At 43.4% G+C, this 22,899-nt stretch overlaps 1 protein-coding gene across 5 annotated transcripts in view; it reads right to left on the reverse strand.

The window, feature by feature from the left end:
* KIF1A (kinesin family member 1A) overlaps positions 1-22,899 on the reverse strand; it is a 416,621-nt gene that overhangs the window by 366,481 nt on the left and 27,241 nt on the right. For all 5 annotated transcript variants that reach the window (XM_029616880.1, XM_029616879.1, XM_029616878.1 and 2 more), the window contains exon 2: positions 4,905-4,981. In XM_029616880.1, the coding sequence (XP_029472740.1) occupies positions 4,905-4,981 (77 nt within the window). The remainder of the gene's footprint in view (positions 1-4,904; positions 4,982-22,899) is intronic.

A 22,899-nucleotide genomic window follows, 5' to 3' on the forward strand; every position in this document is an offset into this window, starting at 1 on the left:
TAATGTCTGTAGCTGCACTACTAGTTATTGTGAAGGAATTAACATTATTTGAATGGTCATCTTTTTTCTCACATTGCTCTTATATATATATAACCCCTGAAGCAGCCCACATTGTATGGGCGAAACTCGGTCCAAGTTGGGCACTGGTTTTTACCTTTAATTAAAGTATTTCTTGACACCAATCTAATTTTGTTTTGGTTGCATTGCTGTTACGTTGGATCGGCTTCCATGTTGTTTTCTGGTACCTGGCATCATCTATGGCTGAGGAATTGGTCGTCTGATACAATTTCAAAGCCTAATCTTATGAAACTGCATTTTAAAGGATCACTCTTGTTTGGGAGTGAGTTGAAAAAAATGGCCAATAAGTGGGGTGAGTCCCAGGTTCCTCGGTTACTAGAGGATAAAAAGCAGGCATTGCGCTCATTTGGCGTGAAGAGTTGTGCTAGGGGTTTCAAACATTTTTAACCCTACAGAGGAGCGGCTTCTTAGAAGGCTCAATCTTTGGGTAGGTCTCAGTCTTTCATCCCAGGCAGCCCAAATGGGGCACAGGCTCAAGAGGCAGTGCCCCCTAACCCCCTTAATGAGGGTGTACCAACCCACTCCTTGGAACAGGAGATAGGGGGTTGCCTGTCTCTTTTTTTATTGGAGGTCGGTCAAGATGACGGTACACCAGTGGGTTCTGGAGGTGATAAGAGATGGCTATGCTCTGGAGTTTTTCAGCGTTCCTTGGGAAGTTTTCATGGTGTCTCCCTGCAGCTCTCCACAGAAGAGCCAGGCAATGGAGTGTATATTTTCAAGGCTCCTCAGTCCATGGTCCATGATCCTAGTGCCCATGTCACAAGAAAATATAGGCTGATATTTTATTTATTTTGTTGTACCCAAGAAGAAGGGTTCCTTAGCCCCATTCTGGATCTCAAGGGAGTCAATCATCATTTGTGAGTGACTCATGTCCGAATGGAAAGCTTACGCATGGTGATAATAACAGTACAAATGGGAGAGTTTCTTATGACTGGATTTGTCAGAGGTATATCTGCATATTCCCATCTGGCTGGAGCATCAACAATTTCCTGTGTTTTGCTGTTTGGGGGTGACATTATCAATTTCAAGTACTACCCTTCAGTTTGGCCACCATGCCACCATTAAGCTCTGGAATTCATTGCCAGAGGATGTGGTTACAGCAGTTAGTGTAACTGGGTTTAAAAAAAGGTTTGGATAAGTTCCTAGGGGAAAAATCTATAAACTGCTATTAATTAATAAGCAATAGTAGCTTGAGATTTATTTAATGTTTGGGTACTTGCCAAGTACTTGTGACTTGAATTGGCCACTGTTGGAAACAGGATACTGGGCTTCATGGGCCCTTGGTCTGACCCAATATGACATATCTTATGTTCTTAACCTTCTCCGAAGTCATGGTGGTAGTAGCGGCAGTATTGAGAAAGGATGGCATTCTGGTCCACCCATACTTAGATGATTGGCTAACTCAGGCCAAGAGCATGGAAGAGAGTCTTCAGGCCTCAAAGTGATCTCCTTGCTACAGGAACTAGGTTGGCTGGTTAACCTGGCCAAGAGCAAATATGCAGCCATCCCAGACACTGGAGTATCTCAGTGTTTGTTTTGACATGAAGCAAGGTAAGGTGTTCCTGACAGAGATCCGCATTCAGAAACTGATGGCACAGGTGCAACTATTGACAGAAACAATACGCCTAATGGTGTTGTCTTATCACAGGTGTTCGGGTTGATTTCAGCCACCCTAGAGGTGGTTCCATGGACAAGGGTGCATATCCATCCTCGTCAGCGCATGCTGCTTGCACATTGGCATACACAGTCTCAGGACTACTTGATACAGCTTCAGTTACCGGTGGAGATCAGCATTCAACTGCAGTGGTGGTTGCAAGTGGATCATATAAGGAAGGGCGTTCTCCAATGAACACAGTACTAGCTAGTACTCACAATGGATTAAAGCTTCCAGGGTTAGGGGCTCACTGTCAGGAGTTGACAGTGCAGGGGCGCTGGAGTTCAGAGGAGTCTCTCTGGAGCATCAATCAGTTGGAAGCCCGTGCCATTTGTTGACATGCTTGTGATTCATCTACCACTTGCATGGTCAAGCAGGCTGAATAATGTAGGACAATGCAACGACAGTGGCTTACATCTATCGACATGGAGGAACCAAGAGCCAGCAAGTGTCGCAAGAAATAGCCCAACTCATGGAATGAGCGGAAGTACAACTTCAGGAGATCTCAGCCTCACATATTGCAGGAAAAGACAATGTAAGAGCTGACTTTCTCAGTAGACAGAGTCTGGATCCAGGAGAATTGGAATTGTCAAACGAAGCATTCCAGCTCATAGTGGGTCACTTGAGCCTCCCATTTCTAGACTTGCTGGTGACATCACACAATGCAAATGTTCCTTGCTTCTTCAATCACAGGAGAGATTTGAAGTCTTTGGGCATTGATGCCCTCATGCAGAAGTGGCTGGAAGGCAAGCTTCTATATGCCTTTTCCCCATGGCCAATGTTGGGCAGAATGATTTGTAGAATCAAGAGACACATGAGGTTAGTGCTTCTGGTGGTACCAGATTGGCCCAGGAGGCCATGGTATGCAGATCTGTGGAGGCTCCTGGTGGACTCTCCTCTCCAATTACTGGGCATCAGGGATCTGATATGGCAAATGCCTATTCTTCACGAAGATCCGACTCGATTTTGTTTTACGATATTGACCTTGAGCGGGCTCGGTTGCTGAAGCATGGATATTCCACTGCTGTGATTTCCACCTTGCTTCAAGAACAAAAGTTCTCCACTTCCTTAGCCTATGTTCCGGTTTAGCGAGTGTTTGAGGCTTGGTGTGAGGAGCGAGTGGTTCATCCTCCTTCGATTAAGATCCCGCTCATTTTGGATTTTTTACAGGATGGGTTGATTAAGGGCTTGGCCCTTAATTCCTTGAAGGTACAGGTGGTGGCTCTTGCCTGTTTCTGAGGTCAGGTGAATGGTGAACCCTTGTTGGCCCATCTGGATGTGGCCAGGTTCTTGAAAGGGGTGAAACATCTTTGTTATCCCTTAAGGTTGTGAAGTCTTGATCTGGTTCTGGATTTTCTGGCGGGTCCCATCTTTCAACCACTATATAGCTTTTCCTTGAGATTACTTATTTTGAGGACAATGTTTTGCGCAAAGAATTTCCAAATTGCAGGCTCTGTCTTGCTGGGAACCGTTCTTGCAAGTGACTCCAGGGGTGGTCCAGCTATGAACTGTTCCATCCTTTTGCCGAAGGTGGTCTCAGATTTTCTCTAGAGTCAATCAATTTCCCTGATGACACTGAACAGGGAAAGAGATGTGGATGAATATCATCTGTTTCGGACCTTGGATGTAAAGCGGCATATCATGAGGTATTCAGAGATTTCTAAACTTCTCTGGAAGTTGGACCAGCTGTTTATATTCCACGGTGGGGTTAAACAGGGTGAGCCAGTGTTGCAGGATATGATAGCCCACTGGATTAAGGAGATTATCACGGCTGCGTATGTGGATGCTGAACACCAGTTGCTCATTCCACTAGGACTCAGGCAGTATCATGGGAGGAGATTAGATTGTTGCCTCCCATTGACATTTACCAAGCTGTAACGTGGTCCTCTTTACATACCTTTTCCAGGTATTACCTCATGGATGTGCAGGCCCGGGAGGATGAGGCCTTCGCGCGTGCGTTGTTGATCGGACCGCAGGCAGTCTCCCACCCTGTTCAGGAGTAGCTTTGGTACATTCCACTGGATTAATCTGTCTGAATGCTAAGAAAGGAGAAATTACTACTTACCTGATAATTTCCTTTTCTTTAATGAAGACAGGTTAATCTAACTTCCCACCCTTGGCTGCCAGATGGTGGTACTATTGTCCTCCTGAGTGGCTGCATTTCTGGAGATTACTGGTAAGTGTCAGATCCAGTCCCTAGATCAGTGATATTACAATTCTTGTCTGAGTTTAGTGTTTTCCTTTAACTGAGTGCTTGAATGGTTGTCTATTAATAGTTATGATCATGTATTGTTTAGTTGTCAACAGTTGGCTTTTGCAGAGAATGCTGGCAGGCTGATGACAGTGCAGATGTATATATACCATGATGTCAGCTTTGCTCTGTCTCCATCTGCTGGTAGAGGTGCATAACCCACTGGTGTGGATTAACCTGTCCTCATTAAAGAAAAAGAAATTATCGGGTAAATAGTCATTTCTCCTTTCCTTCCACTGGTGGCACTCTATCTTTCCACCTTTTTTGAAGAGAGTGAAATCCTGGGACCAATACCAAGGGACACATACACATATTTAGTTGGAATTGTATTTGGGAATAATCAAAGATATAACTAAGTGAAAATATGTATTTATTTATTTATTTAGAACTTTTTTATACCGGCATTCATGATACAATCACATCATGCTGGTTTACAGGTAACAGGGGGAGTGATAACTTGCTAATAAATATGTTTGGTGCCAACTGATTACCATTGACCAAGTAGCACAGTAAACTTTTAATTTGGAACACCCAGCCGAGTGTCCAGTGTGATTTGTTTTGGCACATGAACACAAGAGATTAAACCCTAAGTCTGCACCCTAGAGAGACTATTATACAGCATGTTGGGCCCTAGAAGTGTACCCTCCCCCATTTCAGAGAATCCATGCCAGCTTTGGGTGAGGCTTTATCAGGATTCAGCCCTGGGACTGAGTGTGATCCCTATCATTCGAGCAAACACCAAAACAGGGGCTATATAAAGAAGCTCCAGTTAAGGATATACTCTGCCAGAAAATACCAAAACACAGATATTATTTCTCTTTCGGAAATTGCCTGCCAGATTAACAGTTATTGCAAAGTCCCTGTTGCAAAAGAGTCCCAGATCAGTATATTATCAACATTTTCAATTTAAACTGCACTTACCGAGGTATGTGACCAATAGGAATAGTCAAAGTTGAAACTTTTGGGTGTCTCTTTTGGCTGCTTCGGGTTTATGATAGCTAAGAAATTAAAACAAGAAAAAGGAGAAATAGTACACTGTCAACCAGTCATTTGAAGGAAGGAATAAGTAAGTTTATGAACTTTTGCAGCTAACATCAACGTGTCCCATTGTAAACATGATACAGAACTCAAAGATCCAATAAAGTACCCTAACATATATGGATAGGGGCACAGAATAGGCATATGCGTTAAACAATGACTAGGGCAACAGATACTGTGAAAAATACTTCAACATAAATAGGTTTAACACAAACCGGATGACAGCATCCAAAGCTTGGATTGTGCTGGTATGCCTTAAATGTTCTCTAATAATATATATTTACAGAACCTTCTCACCTCCAAACGTTTTTGAGGGATAAAAGTGAGATAAATTTGGGAACACTTGATCCAGCAATAGTACAGTCTAATAATATAGATTTGACAACCCCCTCTCCTTGAAGTTAATATTCGATATAATGATATATATAGTATCAGGCCTCCAACATTATAGTTTTCTTTGTGAAAGATAGGATTTGGTTTAATAATGTATGTAAATTGTTATTGCTTTCCACATTGAATTGCCTATGTAATGCACAGAAATGTGATATTGGTTTATAATTGAGAAATATCTAATAAAGAGTAAATTAAAAAAAAAATGTTCTCTAATAGCATAAATCCTTCATACATTTGTAATTGGAGGACATGTTCTATACGTAATTAGCTCTCAAAAAGGATATCCCAGTGTTGAAAGTACCAAAATCAGTTTCCCTTTGCTCCAGCTCTCTATTTAATTTTGATCAAGTTACCTTATCTCCATGCTCCATCAGGACTCAGTTGAAAACAAAGCATTTATCTTAATCCTAGTCCCTTAGAGCAAATTGAAAACAGATATGGAATTAGGAAGGAATATGCCTTTCTTTGCAGCACATATGGATGTGCACTAAAACAATAAGTTGTTTTATTTCCTTTTTTCATTTCTTTTCTGTTTTGCAGGGTTGTTTTTTTTTTTGACAGTGTCATTTTCAAATCAGGACCCAGCGGGGAAGAAGCTTTGCCCCATTTGAACTTTGGAGACCCCACAGAAGGAGTAAGTGGCCTCCAGCGGGGGGAGGATGCAGGGCTTAAGGTGTGAGGTGGGGAGGATGATTGAATTTTTTAATTTTGATGGTGCTGAGTTTTTTTATGGCAGCGGCAGGAGACTGGGCTCAGGCGGGTGCCTACTATTTTTTTAAATGAAAAGAAAAACCCAAAGAATTTTGTTAAGGGTTTTGTTTCATTTCATTTTGAAACAACACATTATGAAACAGGCTGTTTTACTGCACTTTTTATGTTGTTTCAAAATGAAAGCACACCCCTAATATGCAATGGGCTTTTACCTTCCTGTGGAGTACCATATAAAGATAACTATATGACAATCAAATTAAGATAGGACCCAATGGTGTTCTTTTTTTTCTCTCAGCCTGACTTGTATAACTCTGACAGTTCTGAGCATAGTGTGCATTTCTGAATACTTTCTTTCTCAGGAAAATGCATTAGACATCACTGACTAGTTGACAAGGCCTTCTGTTCCTCTCCTGTTTCTTTCTTTTCTGTCTTTCTATACAGGAAATATTACATCTGAGTTCAATGTCGACAGATATTGACAGGGCAAAAAAATAAAAACAAATGACATGAGTCATTCATAGATTTGTTATTTTATTTCTTTGAAACATGGGTTGCCATTAGTAGAGAACTTCAACTTATCCTAAACATAGAGCCTTCCCAATAGAATATCAAATCATCCCAAATCAGGATCCAACATTTTATCAACCAATTCCAAAAAAAGAATGCCATGCTAGATGTGGAACCCTTTTCCTTGTCACCTGATAGTTTCCTCCTCCTCCTCTAAGCTTCCAGCTCAAATCAGAACTTGCCCCAACTAGGGCTTTCATATCATAAGCCTTCATTTACAATTACCCAGGTTTTCCCAACTATTTATATTCCTTTTCCTCTTCCCTCTATGATCTAATCATCCCACTCCTGGTTAGAGAGGGGAACCTTCAAACCACAGCTTGCTTCAATGCCTAACAGCAAGCAGTCTGCATCCCACCTATAAGTATCATTGTTGTGTAATGGGTAGGATTACCCTGTCCAAGGGCTGAAATGCTGTCTGTGCAGCACCCTTGTCCATGCCAACTCACTGAGCAGAAACAGGTTCTGGGAACTGAACCCAGGTATTTTGCATGGCACTCTAGATCAGAGCTTCCCAAACCTGTCCTGGAGACCCCAAAAACAGTTGGGTTTTCAGGATTTCCACAATGAATATGCATGAGTAAAGTTTGCATATACTGAGTCTGCATGATATGCAAAGTTGTCTCATGCATATTCATTGTGGATATTTTGAAAACCCGACTGGCTGTGGGGTCCCCAGGACAGGTTTGGGAAGCTCTCCTTTAGATTATGAGACTGGTTTTGATAGGATGTATTCTGATTAATTACCAACCCCACTGATAAAGAGATACTTCTGACACTATATGGATCACACTACAAAAAAGAGCCCCACCTGATTGAGAATCATACTACATTAAAGATATTAACTGCTATGGTATAAGCCTATTTAAAAAACAAAAACAAAGCAGAGAACACTATAAATAATTAAAATATTTATGGGGGATAATTTACAACATTTTATTTTTATACCGCAAAACTTTTAAAGTGCTAAATTCACATTATTGCTAATACCATCATGTGCATACTACACCTAATAAAATATTCTTAGCAAACACCCAAATATCTTATTAAAAATCCTAGATTATCCGCAGTGTTAGGAAAGTAAATGTTGTGCCCGTCGGTCGCAAAAGGCTGCACCCTCTATTGCTCACCTTTTTTCTACCTGACTCAGTTCATTTCGGGAAGGTGGCTGCCTCCGCTTCTCCTCACTGTACCCTCCAGCGTCTCCGGTCTGGCATGGGCGATTGCATTCGCCATCTTTCTCCAGGAGTCACTTAGGGCACACGCACGCGCGCAGCCCCGTCCTTGACATGCATCATGGCAGGAACCTCCACCACATGACATCACTAGCTCTGATATTTAAACTCCGCTCACGATTCCTTCTATGAGTTAGCAAGGAATCCTCCATGCTGATCTCTCCATGTTACTAGAAGCTCCCGCTCTGTGTACTCTCACCCCAGGATGACTTACGTACCTGCTTCACGGGGGCCTTGCCTCGTTCCTCCTTACCCTCCGGGGTTACCTCCTACCAATTAGGATGCCTACGATACCTGCTCCTCAGGAGCCTTGTTCGTTTGGGACCTCCACTCCTTGGGGGTTCCTTTCTACTTCAAATACCAGCATCAGACTGAGTACTGCCACTCCTGTTCTGTCTCTGCATTGTCTCATCTCTCTCTCCATAGATCCTTGGCCTACCCCGCACCGTGGACCACTACCGGATCTATTGGCTTCTCCATCTAAGCTTGGGTTCTCGACCAACCCATGGACCACTACTGGACCCATCTCCCTCTTGGGACCTGGTGAGACTGTGTAACTGCCTTTTCCACCCTGCAACCTACTGACGGAACATTACCATCTGGTTCCTTCTCTCCTGGCTGGAGTCATCACCTGTGCTGCGGGTTACCTTCTACGTTGCAGTACAATAAAGCTAATTCTCTGTGTCCATCTCTGCCTTGAGCTAGCCTAACGCTGCAAGTCCCCACAGGGCCCCGCCCTGTGGGAGGTGCCATCTCTTACAGCACCAAGGGCCCACACTTCAATGTCCAAAACACAACAGTAAATATAAATATGAATATAAAAACTCAATCTCTCCTATCAGTATAAAGTCAGTGTTGGTCTTCTCCCAGAGAAATGTAGTGTCACTGTTGATCCTCTAATGAGACAATTCCAGTTCTTCTGTCACAAGAGGCAAACCATATATTCATCGTTCTCATTCCTTGCATCCCATAATCTTATTAAAACCTTCTCAACACAAACACTGTGAATGGTTTCCAAAACAGACACTATGCATACGGCCTCACCGCTGGATAAACCTCGCTGATTATATCTTCCCATACAAAATCATTCTGGCTTTTCAGCTCATATGGACGGGGGGGTCTTTTAAATAGTATAGTGATGTGGGTAGATGAGATTTATACCACCATGTTGGATAGTTAAAACTGCTGACAGAGACAGCAGGTAACTATTTAGCCTTTTTGGTTTATTTGAACAGTAAAATAAGAACATAAGAATATGCCATACTGGGTCAGAACAAGGGTCCATCAAGCCCAGCATCCCACCTCCAACAGTGGCCAATGCAGGCCACAAGAACCTGGCAAGTACCCAAAAACCAAGTCCACTCCATGCTACCATTGCTAGCAATAGCAGTGGCCATTCTCTAAGTCAACTTAATTAATAGCAGGTAATGGACCTCTCCTCCAAGAACTTATCCAATCCTTTTCCAAACACAGCCATACTAACTGCACTAACCACATCCTCTGGCAACAAATTCCAGAGTTTAATTGTGCGTTGAGCGAAAAAGAACCCCCTCCGATTAGCTTCAAATGTACCACATGCTAACCTCATGGACTGCCCCCTAGTCTCTCCACTACTCGAAAGAGTAAAAAACCGATCCACATCTACCCGCTCCAGACCTCCCACGACTCCAAACACCTCCACCATATCCCCCCTCAGCCGTCTCTTCCCCAAGCCGAAAAGTCCCAACCTCTTCAGTCCCTCCTCACAGGGGAGCCGTTCCACTCCCTCTGTCATTTTGGTAGCCCCTCTCTGCACCCCCTCCCCTGTAACCACATCCCCTCTGAGATGCGGCGACCAGAACTGTACACAACATTCAACATTCAAGGCGCGGAGACCCAAGATGGCGGCGTGAATGGCTGCAAAGAAAGCTGCTCCTCTGAGTTCTCTCTTTACTAATCAAGATGCCTGCAAAAAGGAAAGGTAAAATACGAGTATACCCTCCCGAACCCGTGTTACCTGTTGGCCAGAATGCATGGGAATGTTGGCTTTTAATGTATTTTTTGTTACAAATCGATGTTATTTCCTCTGATGCAGGCAAAGTTTTTTGTTTTTTTCACAAAATGCTGCAGCATCTGAAATATTGACTAAGCATGCAATAAGAACCGCTAAGCTAGAATGTTTTTATGAGAAGATATAACCAGTGGGATTTATCCAGTGATGCTATATGAGCTCCAATGATGCTATATGAGCTGTAAAAGCCAGAATAATTTTGTATGGGAAGATATAATCAGCGAGCTTTATCCAGTGGTGAGGCTGTATGATGCATAGTATCTGTTTTGGAAACCAGCCATTCACAGTGTTTGTGTTGAGAAGGTTTTAATAAGATTATGGGACGTCACCGGAGACCCAAGATGGCGGCGTGAATGGCTGCAAGGAAAGCTGCTCCTCTGAGTTCTCTCTTTACTAATCAAGATGCCTGTGAAAAGGAAAGGTAAAATACGGGTAAACCCTCCTGAACCCTTGTTACCTGTTGGCCAAAAGATGATTACAGCCTTTGCAGCCCTGATGTCGGAGAAAATGGGAGATGAAGTCCCCACTGTTATGGTTGGAGAGAGAGCTTCATCACTGCCTGGGGAAACCACCCTCAGTTCCCCAGATTGTAGATCTCTGCCGGCCCCAGCGACATGGACGAGCCTCCAGGAAGCGGTGCGGAGTGATGATGTCATCTACCCAATGGGAAGGGGATGCAGAAAAGGTGAAACTGTACTTGAACCGCAATTCTCCTCGAGCCCGTTGGAATCAATAGGGCTTAGGGCATTGGAAAAAATTGTACCATCTTTATCTCCAGTTGACCCGGCAGAGGAGGAACGCAGGATCCAGGAGGCTCAAAAGGTGGAGGCAACAGGGATATCGTCTGTCTGGGAAGGGGGTGAGTTATTTCAATCCCCCCCTAAACTGGCAGTTGTTACTCTGGACACATTATGGGACTTGTGGCTAGCTTGGGACAGCTAGTTAAAGACTGTGAAAGCAAATATTCAAAGGTGGAAGTGGAGATGCAGTCCCTAAATCAAAATCTGGGAGGTCAAATAAAAGAACTGGGAAATAAGATGTTTGAAATGGAACAGAAAACTACTCAAGTGCGGGTAGTGAATGTTAACTTGATTAAAGATATTGGTATGTAGTCCAAAAGGTTGGAATCACTTGAGAATTACACAAGGCACCTGAATTTGAGATTCCTCAATTTTCCTAGGACATTAGGAAAGGATACTCAAAGTACATTAAAAAAGTTTCTAATTGAATGTTTAAATTTTGATGAATCATAGGTACCTTTAATTAATAAGGCTTATTTCCTGACAAAGTCTATGAAGAAAACTGGAGGAAACCAGTTGGGAGTCATGGAGAATTTAACACAGTTTATTGAGAGTTCTGCCATAGAGATTTTGGACAGAGGTACACTGCTGGTATCTTTCGTCACCAAAAGAGATGTCAGTATTGTAATGAAGGGTTACTTTCAAAATAAAAATGCAGAATTCTATGGACAAATGGAGAAATTCTTTCCAGATTTATTTAGATCAACACAGGTTAGAAGAAGGGAGTTTATAGATTTAAGACCTCAAGTGTTAGCTTTAGGGTACACCTATGTAGTAAGATATCCTTGTAGGTGTTGTGTATGGCATAAAGATGAACATTTTGTTTTCACAATAGTAGAACTAAAGTCTTTTTTTGTATGCCAGGAATGTTGATAGCTTAACTGGACAAGGTTAACCATGACAATCATGTTAAAATGCTCCGACATAAGCGTTAAGCCAGTTTTTTCTTTAATTGATTTAATACTTTATTGTAATTCCCTATAACTTCGGGCCTTCTCCTATCTATAAATAATTCCTCCCAGAAAAGCATGTAAAGAATAATATGATTCCAAGTTTGAAGAACCCGTCTTTTCATTTTCCTGTCAAAGTATGTTGTATAAATACTTTGTGAAAAATTAATAAAATATGAATTGAAAAAAAAAAAAGAAAGGATTATAGGACGCAAGGAGTGACATTGATGAATATATGGTTTTCCTCTTGTGACAGAAGAATTGGAATTGTCTCATGAAAGGATCAACAGTGATACTACATTTCTCCTGGAGAAGACCAACACTGGCTTTATACTGATAGGAGAGATTGAGTTTTTATATTCATATTTATATTTATTTTCCTAACACTGCGAACAATCTAGGATTTTTAATAAGATGTTTGGGTATTTGTTAAAAATATTTTATTAGGTGTAGTATGCACAGGATGGTAGTTGCAATAATGTGAATTTAGCACTTTAAAAGTTTTGCAGTATAAATGTAACTTATCCCCCATAAATACTTTAATTCTTTATACTGTTTTCTGCTTTGTTTTTTTGATTCTCATATGAGAACAGGTGTAGCGGTTTGTGTTGCAGTTAGATAAGCCTATTCCATACAAAACTCCTCTTAAGCTTGGTAAAAAGCCACAGCAGACAAATTCATTAATTTTGTATAATATAATCAAACACAAGTCCAATACTGTTAAAAGCTTCCTAACAATTGCCTTGTATCAGAGGGAGAAGAGAATAGAATGTTAAAGGTCTCACTTTTCATAATTTTTTTACTTTAGCAAGCTTTTAAGCAGAGGAATAGTAAGTCTAGTGGTTAGTTCTGAGCTATGATTCAAGAGTCATTAGACATGAGTTCTAGACTCTCTTCTGGCAGGAAGACTATGGGGCCTTATCCAATAAGGGGATTAGTGCCTCCCCAGTGCACATCCAGGCACTAATTGCTGAGTGTGCCTAAAAGTAGTACAGAAAAGCAGAAAAAACTGCTTAGCTGTATAGCCTCCTACTTAACATTGTTGCAATATTAAGTAGGAGGAACAAATCTATACAGAAATAATAAAAAAGAAAAAAAAAAAAGCACCTGCAGTCTGGTGCAGGAAACGGACGCTCATTTGACAAGCATCCGTTTCCTGAACCCCTGGCTGTGCGCCATTTAGGGAAACCGACGCTGAGAAATTCGGTATCTGTTTTCCGAACCAGCGGACAGCCGACGCTCACAGGCTCCCATTATCAAGGAGGTGCTAGGGGCGTTCGAGTGCACAAATATTGCATCAGCCCCTATGTGAGTTAACCAAGCCACTATAGGGGCAGTTTTCAGTAGGCAGAAGATCTAACGCTACTGTTTGTGGATGTTCAAGGCGATTTTAAAAAAGAAACAACCTGGGTAGTTTCTCTTTGCAAATTAAATTCAACAAGGTCTGTGGGTACAAAAGTACCGGCTAACTTTGTACCTGCTTTAACTGCAAGCAGACTCCGTGTGGAAATGTAAACATTGGGATTTGAAAATCAGATTCCTGTGGGCATTTCCCTTCTCCTGCCCAGAGCATGCACCTTTTTACTGCCTGTGGTTAAGTATAGCTGCCTTTGCAGCTACATCGAGCTTTTGAGGGTGGGGATGAGTGAAGGTTCAAACACAGGGATATATCCAGATACTTTTCAATTATCTAGATAGATCGCTTTGAAACTTGTCCTGTATGAAGGCAATTTTCAAAACAATCTGACCAGTTTAATGATAACTGCCCCCCTATATCTCCAAGGATAAATTGAAATAAGCCATTTCTCTAATATGGTTTTCCAGGTCAACAGATTTAATTGTAATGACACACTAAAGTAGCCCCCTTTTTCAGATTTTATCCAGTGTTAATTCCCAGAAGGATAATTTCCACTCCAACCAGGGCTGGCTCTAAGCTAACCAGTACCCTGTGCAAAAACTGAAACTGGTGATCCTCTCCTCCCCTCTTTGATGGTGGCAGCTCTGGCACAGCACTCCTTCCTTCAACAGTAGTGGTGACTCTAACATAGCATATCCCATTCTCTCTCTCCTACCCATCATCCCTTTCTCTCTTCCTACTCCACTCTTTGGTTTACACCATTATCCCCCCCTCCCCCTTTACCTCTGCCTACATGATGTGGAAGAGTATGGGGGAGGGGGTGCCAGCAGGGTTGCGTCCCCTCATGCATGGCACCCTGTGCTGCTGTACAGGTCACACGCCATAAAAGCCAGCTCTGACTCCAACTCTCTTGTTACAGGCCAGTTTACAAGGACTGAGTTTTTGGATGTTAGTAATGATGCTTGCTCTATATTTCCTTGTGTCACTTGAAAAGACATGAGATCAGCTTCTGATATTACTAAGGTAATTATAATGTCTGCATCATTGCCCATGAGCAAATAGGGTCTGCTGCTTCAAATAGTTGCATCAGTCCCCATAATGAAATCCAAGAATTTCCATCTCACCCACACTAAAGGAAGATTAATTTGACCTGTAATAAGATCTACTTTCTTTGGAGAAAGAATTATCTCTGGCATCACATTCCCACTGGCCAAGCTTTGAATTAATAATGAGAACTTCCTGTGCTGGGTACAGTTGTTAAGTAATTGCTCTGGAGACATCACAGCACGGACAACACAAAGAAAAAAGAACAAGGTACTCAGATGGGGAGGGTTAATCTTCTATAAAGAAAAGGTTGGCACATCATGTATAGTACTGGAAGGGAAAGGAAGAAATTGAGGGTGCTAATCTTCCAACACAAAAAGCAATCACATTGCAATTTTGAAGGGGTTTAAAGTATTTTATAACGGAGAAACAAAGATGTTTAGAACTATTTTCATTTCCACCCCCGCTTCAGAATTCATTATAGGGCCTACGCACTAAAAATGCTCTATTTGAGAAGATTGCTGTGGATAACTTGCCAAAATCTGCCTGCAATAAATCAGTTTTTAGTGCCCAATTTATCAAGATAATGATATGCAGAACATGTGTACACTCAAAGAGCAATTTACAAAGCAATTTACAGGGGTAAAAAGTATATGACCCACATTCGCTGGTCTGAAACCTGCACCTGAACACCCTCACACTGTGGAACACGTGCTCCTAGTGCGCTGAGAGAAGGCATCACTAGGAGTGAGTTTAGGTAAGGAGAGAAAAAGTGCCCACATAGATTGCATTTTCAAATCTATGCATGTACGTTTCAAGAAAATTTCCACCTGCAGAAAAAGCAGGTGCAAGTGACTGCACATACTTTGTCCCCGTGGCAAGCTTCACAGTCAAAGTCCTCATCTACATTCTCCCTGGAAACTGGTGCAAAGACCATGGACTTTGCACTGATGGAAAGGGTTGTGTTAAAAGGGAGCATGTTATTAGGTGTCCATGCTTCCTTGGGATAACCAGCCCAAAGTGACAGGCCAGTTAGCCCAGGAGCACTAAACCCAACCTGAACCCCCTACCACAAACTCCAACATTCCAAGGCCACACCCTGTGAGCCCTCCCACCCTCACCCTTCCTCTTTCAATTCCTCCAGAAATCAACATAACCACTAAATAAAAAGTGAACTCCCTCCTCACATTCCAATTCCCCTAGCAATCCCCCTCCTTTCTTTCAGATTCTCCCAAGCAACCCTTGTCCTCGGCAGCCACACCCAGTTCTGCCTGGCCCTCTCTTCCCCAGGGCTGGCAAGAACAAATCCTATTACCTTTTGCCAGCTTAGCCAGGACAAGCCATGCCTAGCTTCAGAGTTCTCAGAGGAACATAAAGCGGGATGACTGCAGTTATAATCTTAAGGCAAGATTCTCTTAATGCAAATGATGCATGCATTATTGCTAGGCTGGTTGACATAATGCACTTTGTTTTAAGTGCTGCAACATAACTGATCTATATTTTCATTATAGATTCTATGTGGATTAGTATCACCAGGAAGCTGCTAGAAATAGAAACCATATTTCAGCATACTGATTGCAGGAATATTCTTGTTAAAGAAAGAGAGTACATTTGTTCTGTAAGGAGGTCACTTAAAGCCAAAAATCTGCAGCGTACCAAAAGCATTTAAGCAATCTCTGAGGAAGGTTAGCTGCTGTGCTTAATACCCTAAAGTAGGGGTCCCCAAACATTTAGGGAGCAATTTCCAGTCAGGTGAGCAGCCTGGACTTAAGCCAGCTATAATATATCCAGCCACATTTAGGATAATTTTCAGCTATAAATTTGCCAGCTAGATCACTGACAGCATTTGAAGCTCAGCACGGAGAAGAGACAAGGCAAGCTTCCCTCCTCCTGAGTTTAGGTCCACATGGGCTGGAGGGAGGAAGAAAGGGCAGCAGGGGAGTAATATTATCACCAGGCTAGTGCAGGAGGCAGGGGGCTACCCATGTAAGTGTAACCCTTAATTCTCTCTCTTGAAGGAGACAAGGATTATTGGGGGCCATTACACATACCATTCCTGGGACGGCACAGGGACGAGTCTGGGATTAATTCTCTCCAAACCTTGGGCTGGATTCTTCAGCAGAGGAAAGTATTAACCTTCAAGGCCCAACCCATTTTAGATAGAAACAGTTCCAAGAAGATACTCTACACAATGTTTTGTGTAGAGTATCTTCTTGGAACAGTTGCAAATTGTACAGTCTTTTAAAGTCCTCCAACAGGTTCTTAAATTGTAAAAAGGGATTCCGATGTGTCTTAGGATCCCTTCCCTCCCTTCTTTGGGACTTAGGTAGCCTTGGGCAGATGTTTGGCTTTCCTACTTCCCAATGACACCTTTCTCCATTGCTTGAATCTTTTTCCTTGCTATAGCTTTCTCCTGCCTCTTCTGAACCCTCTTGGACTTCTGGATCAGAATACCGGAAGAACAGCTTTCCCCTTTTCTCCTTTCTTCTTTCCTCCACATTGCTAGGTGCCCCTGGATAGTCTTCTGACACCCACGTCTCACTACGCCTACATAATTCTTCCTTCACACACATGAATTCAGAACAGGGTCTTCTGATCCTATAGGACGCAGATTCAAAATGAGAGATTTACTCTCTCAGAGCAGGGCTGCTGTCCATTCTAGTGCTGGATCTGTCAGGAATACCTATTTCCAGGATTTTACTGTGTGGCCCTCTATACCCACCGATAGACTCTGGAAACACTTGTGACAGAAGACAAGTTTATTCCTTCCGCAAAATGACCTTCTCCTTTTCTCACTGCAAACTCATCTGATTAAAATATTTTTAGGCTCTCTGATCAACACCCTGGATTATACCATTGTGGCCACTCCTAAAGGGGAATCCCATAGAAAATGATTCAGTGTACTCACCACTAGGCCCAGATTTAGTCATTGGCAATGTAGGCAACTGCCTCTGGCACCACATTTTGGTAGGCAAGTGGATGGAGCATTACTGATGCTGCTGCTATCCAGGCCTGCCAACACTTTCTTCTTCATCCAGTTCCAGAGCAAGAAGCTGAACTAAACTCAGAACAGGGCCTATGAGCTAGTGCCTGCATTCAACGGCATTGCAACAACCCATCCCCTGCTCCAACACAGGCTTCTTATGGCCAGAGAAACCCATGTAAGGGTCAGAGCACTATAGGGTCTGTGAGCACATGGATGCAAGCTCGCAGGCCTCCCACTGAGTTTGGTTCAACTTCTTGCTCTGGACATGGATGAACAAGAAAGCATTGGCAGGCCCAGAGATGAGTGAAGATTTGCCACAGAAGGTCAAAGAGAGAGAGGAAGATCACTCCATTTGATGATTTCTGGAGTGGGAAGGGTGGACTAACCCCTTAATGATTTCTTGGGAGGAAGAGGGACTCTATTCCCATACCTATCAATGATTTCTTATGGTGAGAGGGGACTACTCCCTGCACCCTTCATTGATTTCTGGGAGGACTACTCCCACTCTAATGCTTATTGGCACCTGAGTTTTAAATATGGCCCTGCTCACTGACATCTTCAATTATCCTCCAAAGGGAGAAACACAGACCTTAGTGAAGGGACCATAGGCTCCTTTACATAAGTTTGGGGTCCAGAGTGGTGGAGGGGGAGCATCACACAGCAGACTGGGATCTGGGGGAGAAGGGAGGGCATTGAATTGCAGATCAGGGATCAAGAGGGAGGAATGGCCATCAAACTGCACATCAGGGTCTTGGGCCATGAATGACCAGTATCAGACTACAAAGCAGGATTGGGACCAGGAAGAGATAGGGATCGGGAGCTAAGAGCACATGTATAGATTTGTACCACCTTGAAGGATGATGCAAATATATTCTTGAAAAATCAAAAGTATGTGAACAGTTATCTTCCCTGACTAAACCATGCACTCAGAAATGCCTACATTTTGAATGGGAAATATTTAGCCACGCAGTGAGAAACAATCAGCCTTGAGGATGTAGCCACATAATTCCTGAGTTGCTACATAAATCCCTTTGAAAACTGTCCTTCCTATGAGAAGAGCTGCATAGAACATTTTAAATCATTGAATAGGCCAATTAAAACATTTTGATCATTTAGTTTCAAAAATATATATCAAACACACAAAAAGGATAATTTTAAAAGCCAATCAAGCAGGTCAGTGCTTTACCTATAGAAGTAGACATTTAAAAAATTGCTGTATAGGTGGTAAATGTATGCCCATAGGTCCTCTACATCCATGCAAATAGCTTTACATTTTAAAAATGTAAAGCCATTTTAAAACAAATACACATTCCTAATTTATAATGCAGCAGCTTTTTTTTCGGGGGGGGGGGGGAGGAATTCTGCAAAAACTGTATTTATAATTGTAACAGCATTTAGATGAGCAAGCTACTAATCGCAGCAGCATTTGGAGGCAATGCCTGTAAGAACTGTGCTTGTAATTGCTGCAGCATTTGGAGGACAAGGTGGCAGATTCCAGGGATACGCATTCATTTGAAAACAAATTGAAAAAGCACCACAAAACACCCTCGTTTCCTTTTGTTTTCAAACAAAGCTAAACAAAATTCTGGGAATAAGGTGAAGCTGATATCTAGAAAAGAGGAGACTGGGGCCCGAGACAGTTAAAGTTAGCACTGTGGGGAAACAGCCCTTGGAAGAGAGGTCCTGTGTCAGAGTGAGACCACTTCTCCTCTGCTCGTCTCAGGAAAGAGGACTGGACATACACATACAATGCATCTCTCCGTTCCTGCAGGAGACAGGACCAGAGGCTTACGCTAACCATCTTACTCTACCCACTCAGGGATAGAGGTGCTGGCGTTGACAGAGACCAACTGCCTCCACTCTCTCCTCTTAGCCCTATCAAAGGAGGAGATTTGCCTTCCTCCAGGCCTGCCACAGAGAGGAGCCACCTGCCCCACCACCACCACCACCAAACAGAAAAGAACCAGGGAAGCCACGTGTCCCAGTGTCACCAAGTGACAGAGGAGGCATGCCACCTGCTCTACCACCACAGAAGGCGAGAGGAATGGCTTGCCCCCAAATGCCAAGGAAAGAAAAAGGAATCAAAGATAAGAGCTGCTGATATTCATCATAACGTGTCTATGTGAAGATGACTTCTCTGCAAACTGTAAAACTGACCTTTGAGTGGTCGCTAGCAAAATGCACTCACATTTTGATTAGCTGTTTAGCTCCAAGCAGGCCCAGAACTGTCGACACTCATCTTTTAAATATTTAATAAATATATTTTTATTTACCATTTTTTTATGTTGAATTCCTTTTGGTGGGTAAGAAGAATGTTTCAACCAACCTAATCAACTAATTACATTCAGGCCGATACAGTAAAGTCTGCGGGAGAGCGGGCGAACTTGCCGATGCGTGCGATTCTGTATTTAAATTAGGACCAGCGGTAAAAACGGGCAAAAGGAGGCGCTAGGGACACTAGTGCGTCCCTAGCGCCTCCTTTTTGACAGGAGCCGCGGCTGTCAGCAGGTTTGACAGCCGATGCTCAATTTTGCCGGCATCGGTTCTCGAGCCCACTGACAGCCACAGGCTCAGAAACCGGACGCTGGCAAAATTGAGAGTCCGGTTTTTGGCCTGACAGCCGTGGGCCGAATTCAAATTTTATTTTTTTTTACTTTTTTTACTCTTCGGGACCTCCGACTTAATATCGCCATGATATTAAGTAGGAGGGTGCACAGAAAAGCAGTTTTTACTGCTTTTCTGTGCACTTTCCCGGTGCTGGAAGAAATTAGCGCCGACCTTTGGGTTGGCGCTAATTTCTGAAAGTAAAATGTGCGGCTTCAGCTATGGTTAGCCATCTAACTTGAGACTTGACCGGATACTAGGGGTGTGCATTCGGATTGACCGCATTAGTAAAATGCAACTCATATTTTTTTTTTACTTAAAAAATTGATTCGACATAAACGATCGGATTTCCCACATATCGAACATAGATATGTTTGATATGTGGGAAATCGCGATTGTTGAGCCAAAATAAAAATATAAACCCCCTCACCCTCCTTAATCCCCCCCCCCCGACTTACCACAACTCCCTGGTGATGGAGCGAGGAGTGAGGACGCCATTTCTGCAATCCTTGGCGAGAAGCATGTGACGTCGGCGGCACGTCGAGTGACGTCGGCGTCACGTGATTCCCGGCTCGTTCGCGCCGGACGGCTCGTTCGGCCCAAAAAGAACTTTTGGCCAGCTTGGGGGGGTCAGGAGGCCCCCCCAAGCTGGCCAAAAGTTCTTTTTGGGCCGAACGAGCCGTCCGGCGCGAACTTGCCGGGAATCACGTGACGTCGCGTCAGTGACGCGGCGCCACGTGATTCCCGGCGAGTTCGCGCCGGACGGCTCGTTCGGCCCAAAAAGAACTTTTGGCCAGCTTGGGGGGGTCAGGAGGCCCCCCCAAGCTGGCCAAAAGTTCTTTTTGGGCCGAACGAGCCGTCCGGCGCGAACGAGCCGGGAATCACGTGACGCCGCGTCACTCGACGTGCCACCGACGTCACATGCTTCTCGCCAAGGATTGCAGAAATGACGTCCTCACTCCTCGCTCGATCACCAGGGAGTTGTGGTAAGTCTGGGGGGGGGATTAAGGAGGGTGAGGGGGTTTAAATTTTTTTTTTGCACATATGTACATATACCCAACTCATTGGATTTTTTTTATGTCCATATTGGCCGCAAGTGGGACCCCCTTTCGGACATAAAAAATATGAACATAAAATTTTGCTCTGCACATCCCTACCGGATACATTCAAAAAAGAATATATCCAGTTATGTTCAAGAAAAAAAAAATACCAATGCAGCCTGTCGCCTCACCTCTCTCCCACCCGAGTTGCAAAGGCCCTCCGGGGCCAACCTTTCAACCCCCCAAAAAACAGTCCATTTAATTAAAATAAATATTTAATAGTGCCAGGAAACCTCCTCCCCCACCTGCTGCTCCAACTCCCCCTTAAATGCCAAATTTTTAATTTAATGGCTTGCTACCGCGATCCTGGCCCAGCGCTTCTACCATTGCTAGATGCTCTTAAAGTTTTATTTTAATTAAATGGGCCATTTTTGGGGGTGGAAAGGTCGACCCCAGAAGGCCTTTGCAACTCGGGTGGGAGGGAGGGGAGGGGAAAGGCAGCATTGGTATTTTTTTTCTTGACTGTAACTTAACCGGATATATTCTTTTTTGAATTTATCTGGTTAAGTTTCAAGTTATATAGCCCCACCTGCTTCCAGCAGATCTAAAGTTATGCGGCTAATTTAGCTGGATGTACCCGATATTCTGCTAAATTAGCCGGATAACGGGACCCCTCCCTGGAACACCCTTTTATATCCGGCTAAATTATAGTTGGATAACAACATGTCTGGCTATGATTTTGATGGATAAGAGGTTCAATATGCCGTTTAAGCCATTTAGACGGATAACTTGTGAGTCATCCATCTAAATGGCTTTTACATATCTTCCTCTCTATGTATTGCTTTGGCAATACATGAAGTTGTTATGCCAATAAATATATCTGAATCTGAATTTGACAGCAACAGGAAAAAAATTGAAATGACTGGCAAAGGATGACACAAAAGGGGGCTTCCAAACGTCAGACAACACACCCTCCCTCCACACATCCTCCTCTCCCCCACACACATACACTGTCACACACACCAACACATCACATACACCACCTCCCCCAAACACACACACCCCTGCAAACATCACACACACCATAAACTAAAACACACACTCACACTTACATCTCTCACATACACACGCACCCCTGATGCACACTCCCATATACCCTTTTGCATATACCCACTACATATATACAAACCCTCACATACACACCCTTTTCCACACCTCTCAATACACATACTTCCCACACATGCCTCCAACATACAAACACCCACATCCACAAAAGCACACACACTCTCCTCACACACACACACACACACATACACCTTTCATATGCACGCACCACACATACAAATAAACTCCTCAACCTCTTACCTCACACTCACCTCACACATTCTAATACTCCAACACCCCCCAAACATACACATATCACATACACCTGCTCCCTGCATAGTTGCAACATTCACCCAACACTGCTTCCCCACAGAGACAGGGAAAATAAATGACAGTTGCTCAAGTCACACACCCTTGTACTCACACGTATACCTCTCATACACTTGCCCCAACTACATCCCCACCTACACACACAGACATACCCACCAAATACCTCATACCCTACAACTCCCCATACACAAATACCACTACCACCCATTAATCACACCCATAGAACCCCTCCACACACAAGCCTACCCAAATATACAAATCTATCCCCAACATCAGGGATGTGCAGCCTCGAAACATTTGTTTCAGTTCATTGGTTTTGCCCCCAATTCATTTCATTAGTTTAGGAATGAAAAATAGATATTTTTTTTTCATTACGTTATTTTTTTATATTACATTGAAGTCACTGGGGAGAGGCCCCCATTGACTTCACTATAAAAGAAAAATGGAGGCCTAGGCCCAGGCAAGGTCAGTTTAGGGTTGCCAAGGCCCAGGCCTTGGCCTATGCCAGGAACAATGCCAAGGCCAGACTGAGACCAGATCTTGGTCACAGAGGCTCAGGCCTGGGTCTGGGTTTGATACTGGGGCCAGGCAGATGGCTCAACCAATGCCGGGTCCCGGTTTCCAAGATCTAGGCCCAGATCTGAGCCAAATCCCTGTCACTGAGACCTGGGCCAAGTAGAGGCTGGGTTCAGGTCACCAAGGCCTGA

Source organism: Rhinatrema bivittatum, chromosome 9, assembly GCF_901001135.1.
Source record: "Rhinatrema bivittatum chromosome 9, aRhiBiv1.1, whole genome shotgun sequence".
Classification (NCBI taxonomy): domain Eukaryota; kingdom Metazoa; phylum Chordata; class Amphibia; order Gymnophiona; family Rhinatrematidae; genus Rhinatrema; species Rhinatrema bivittatum.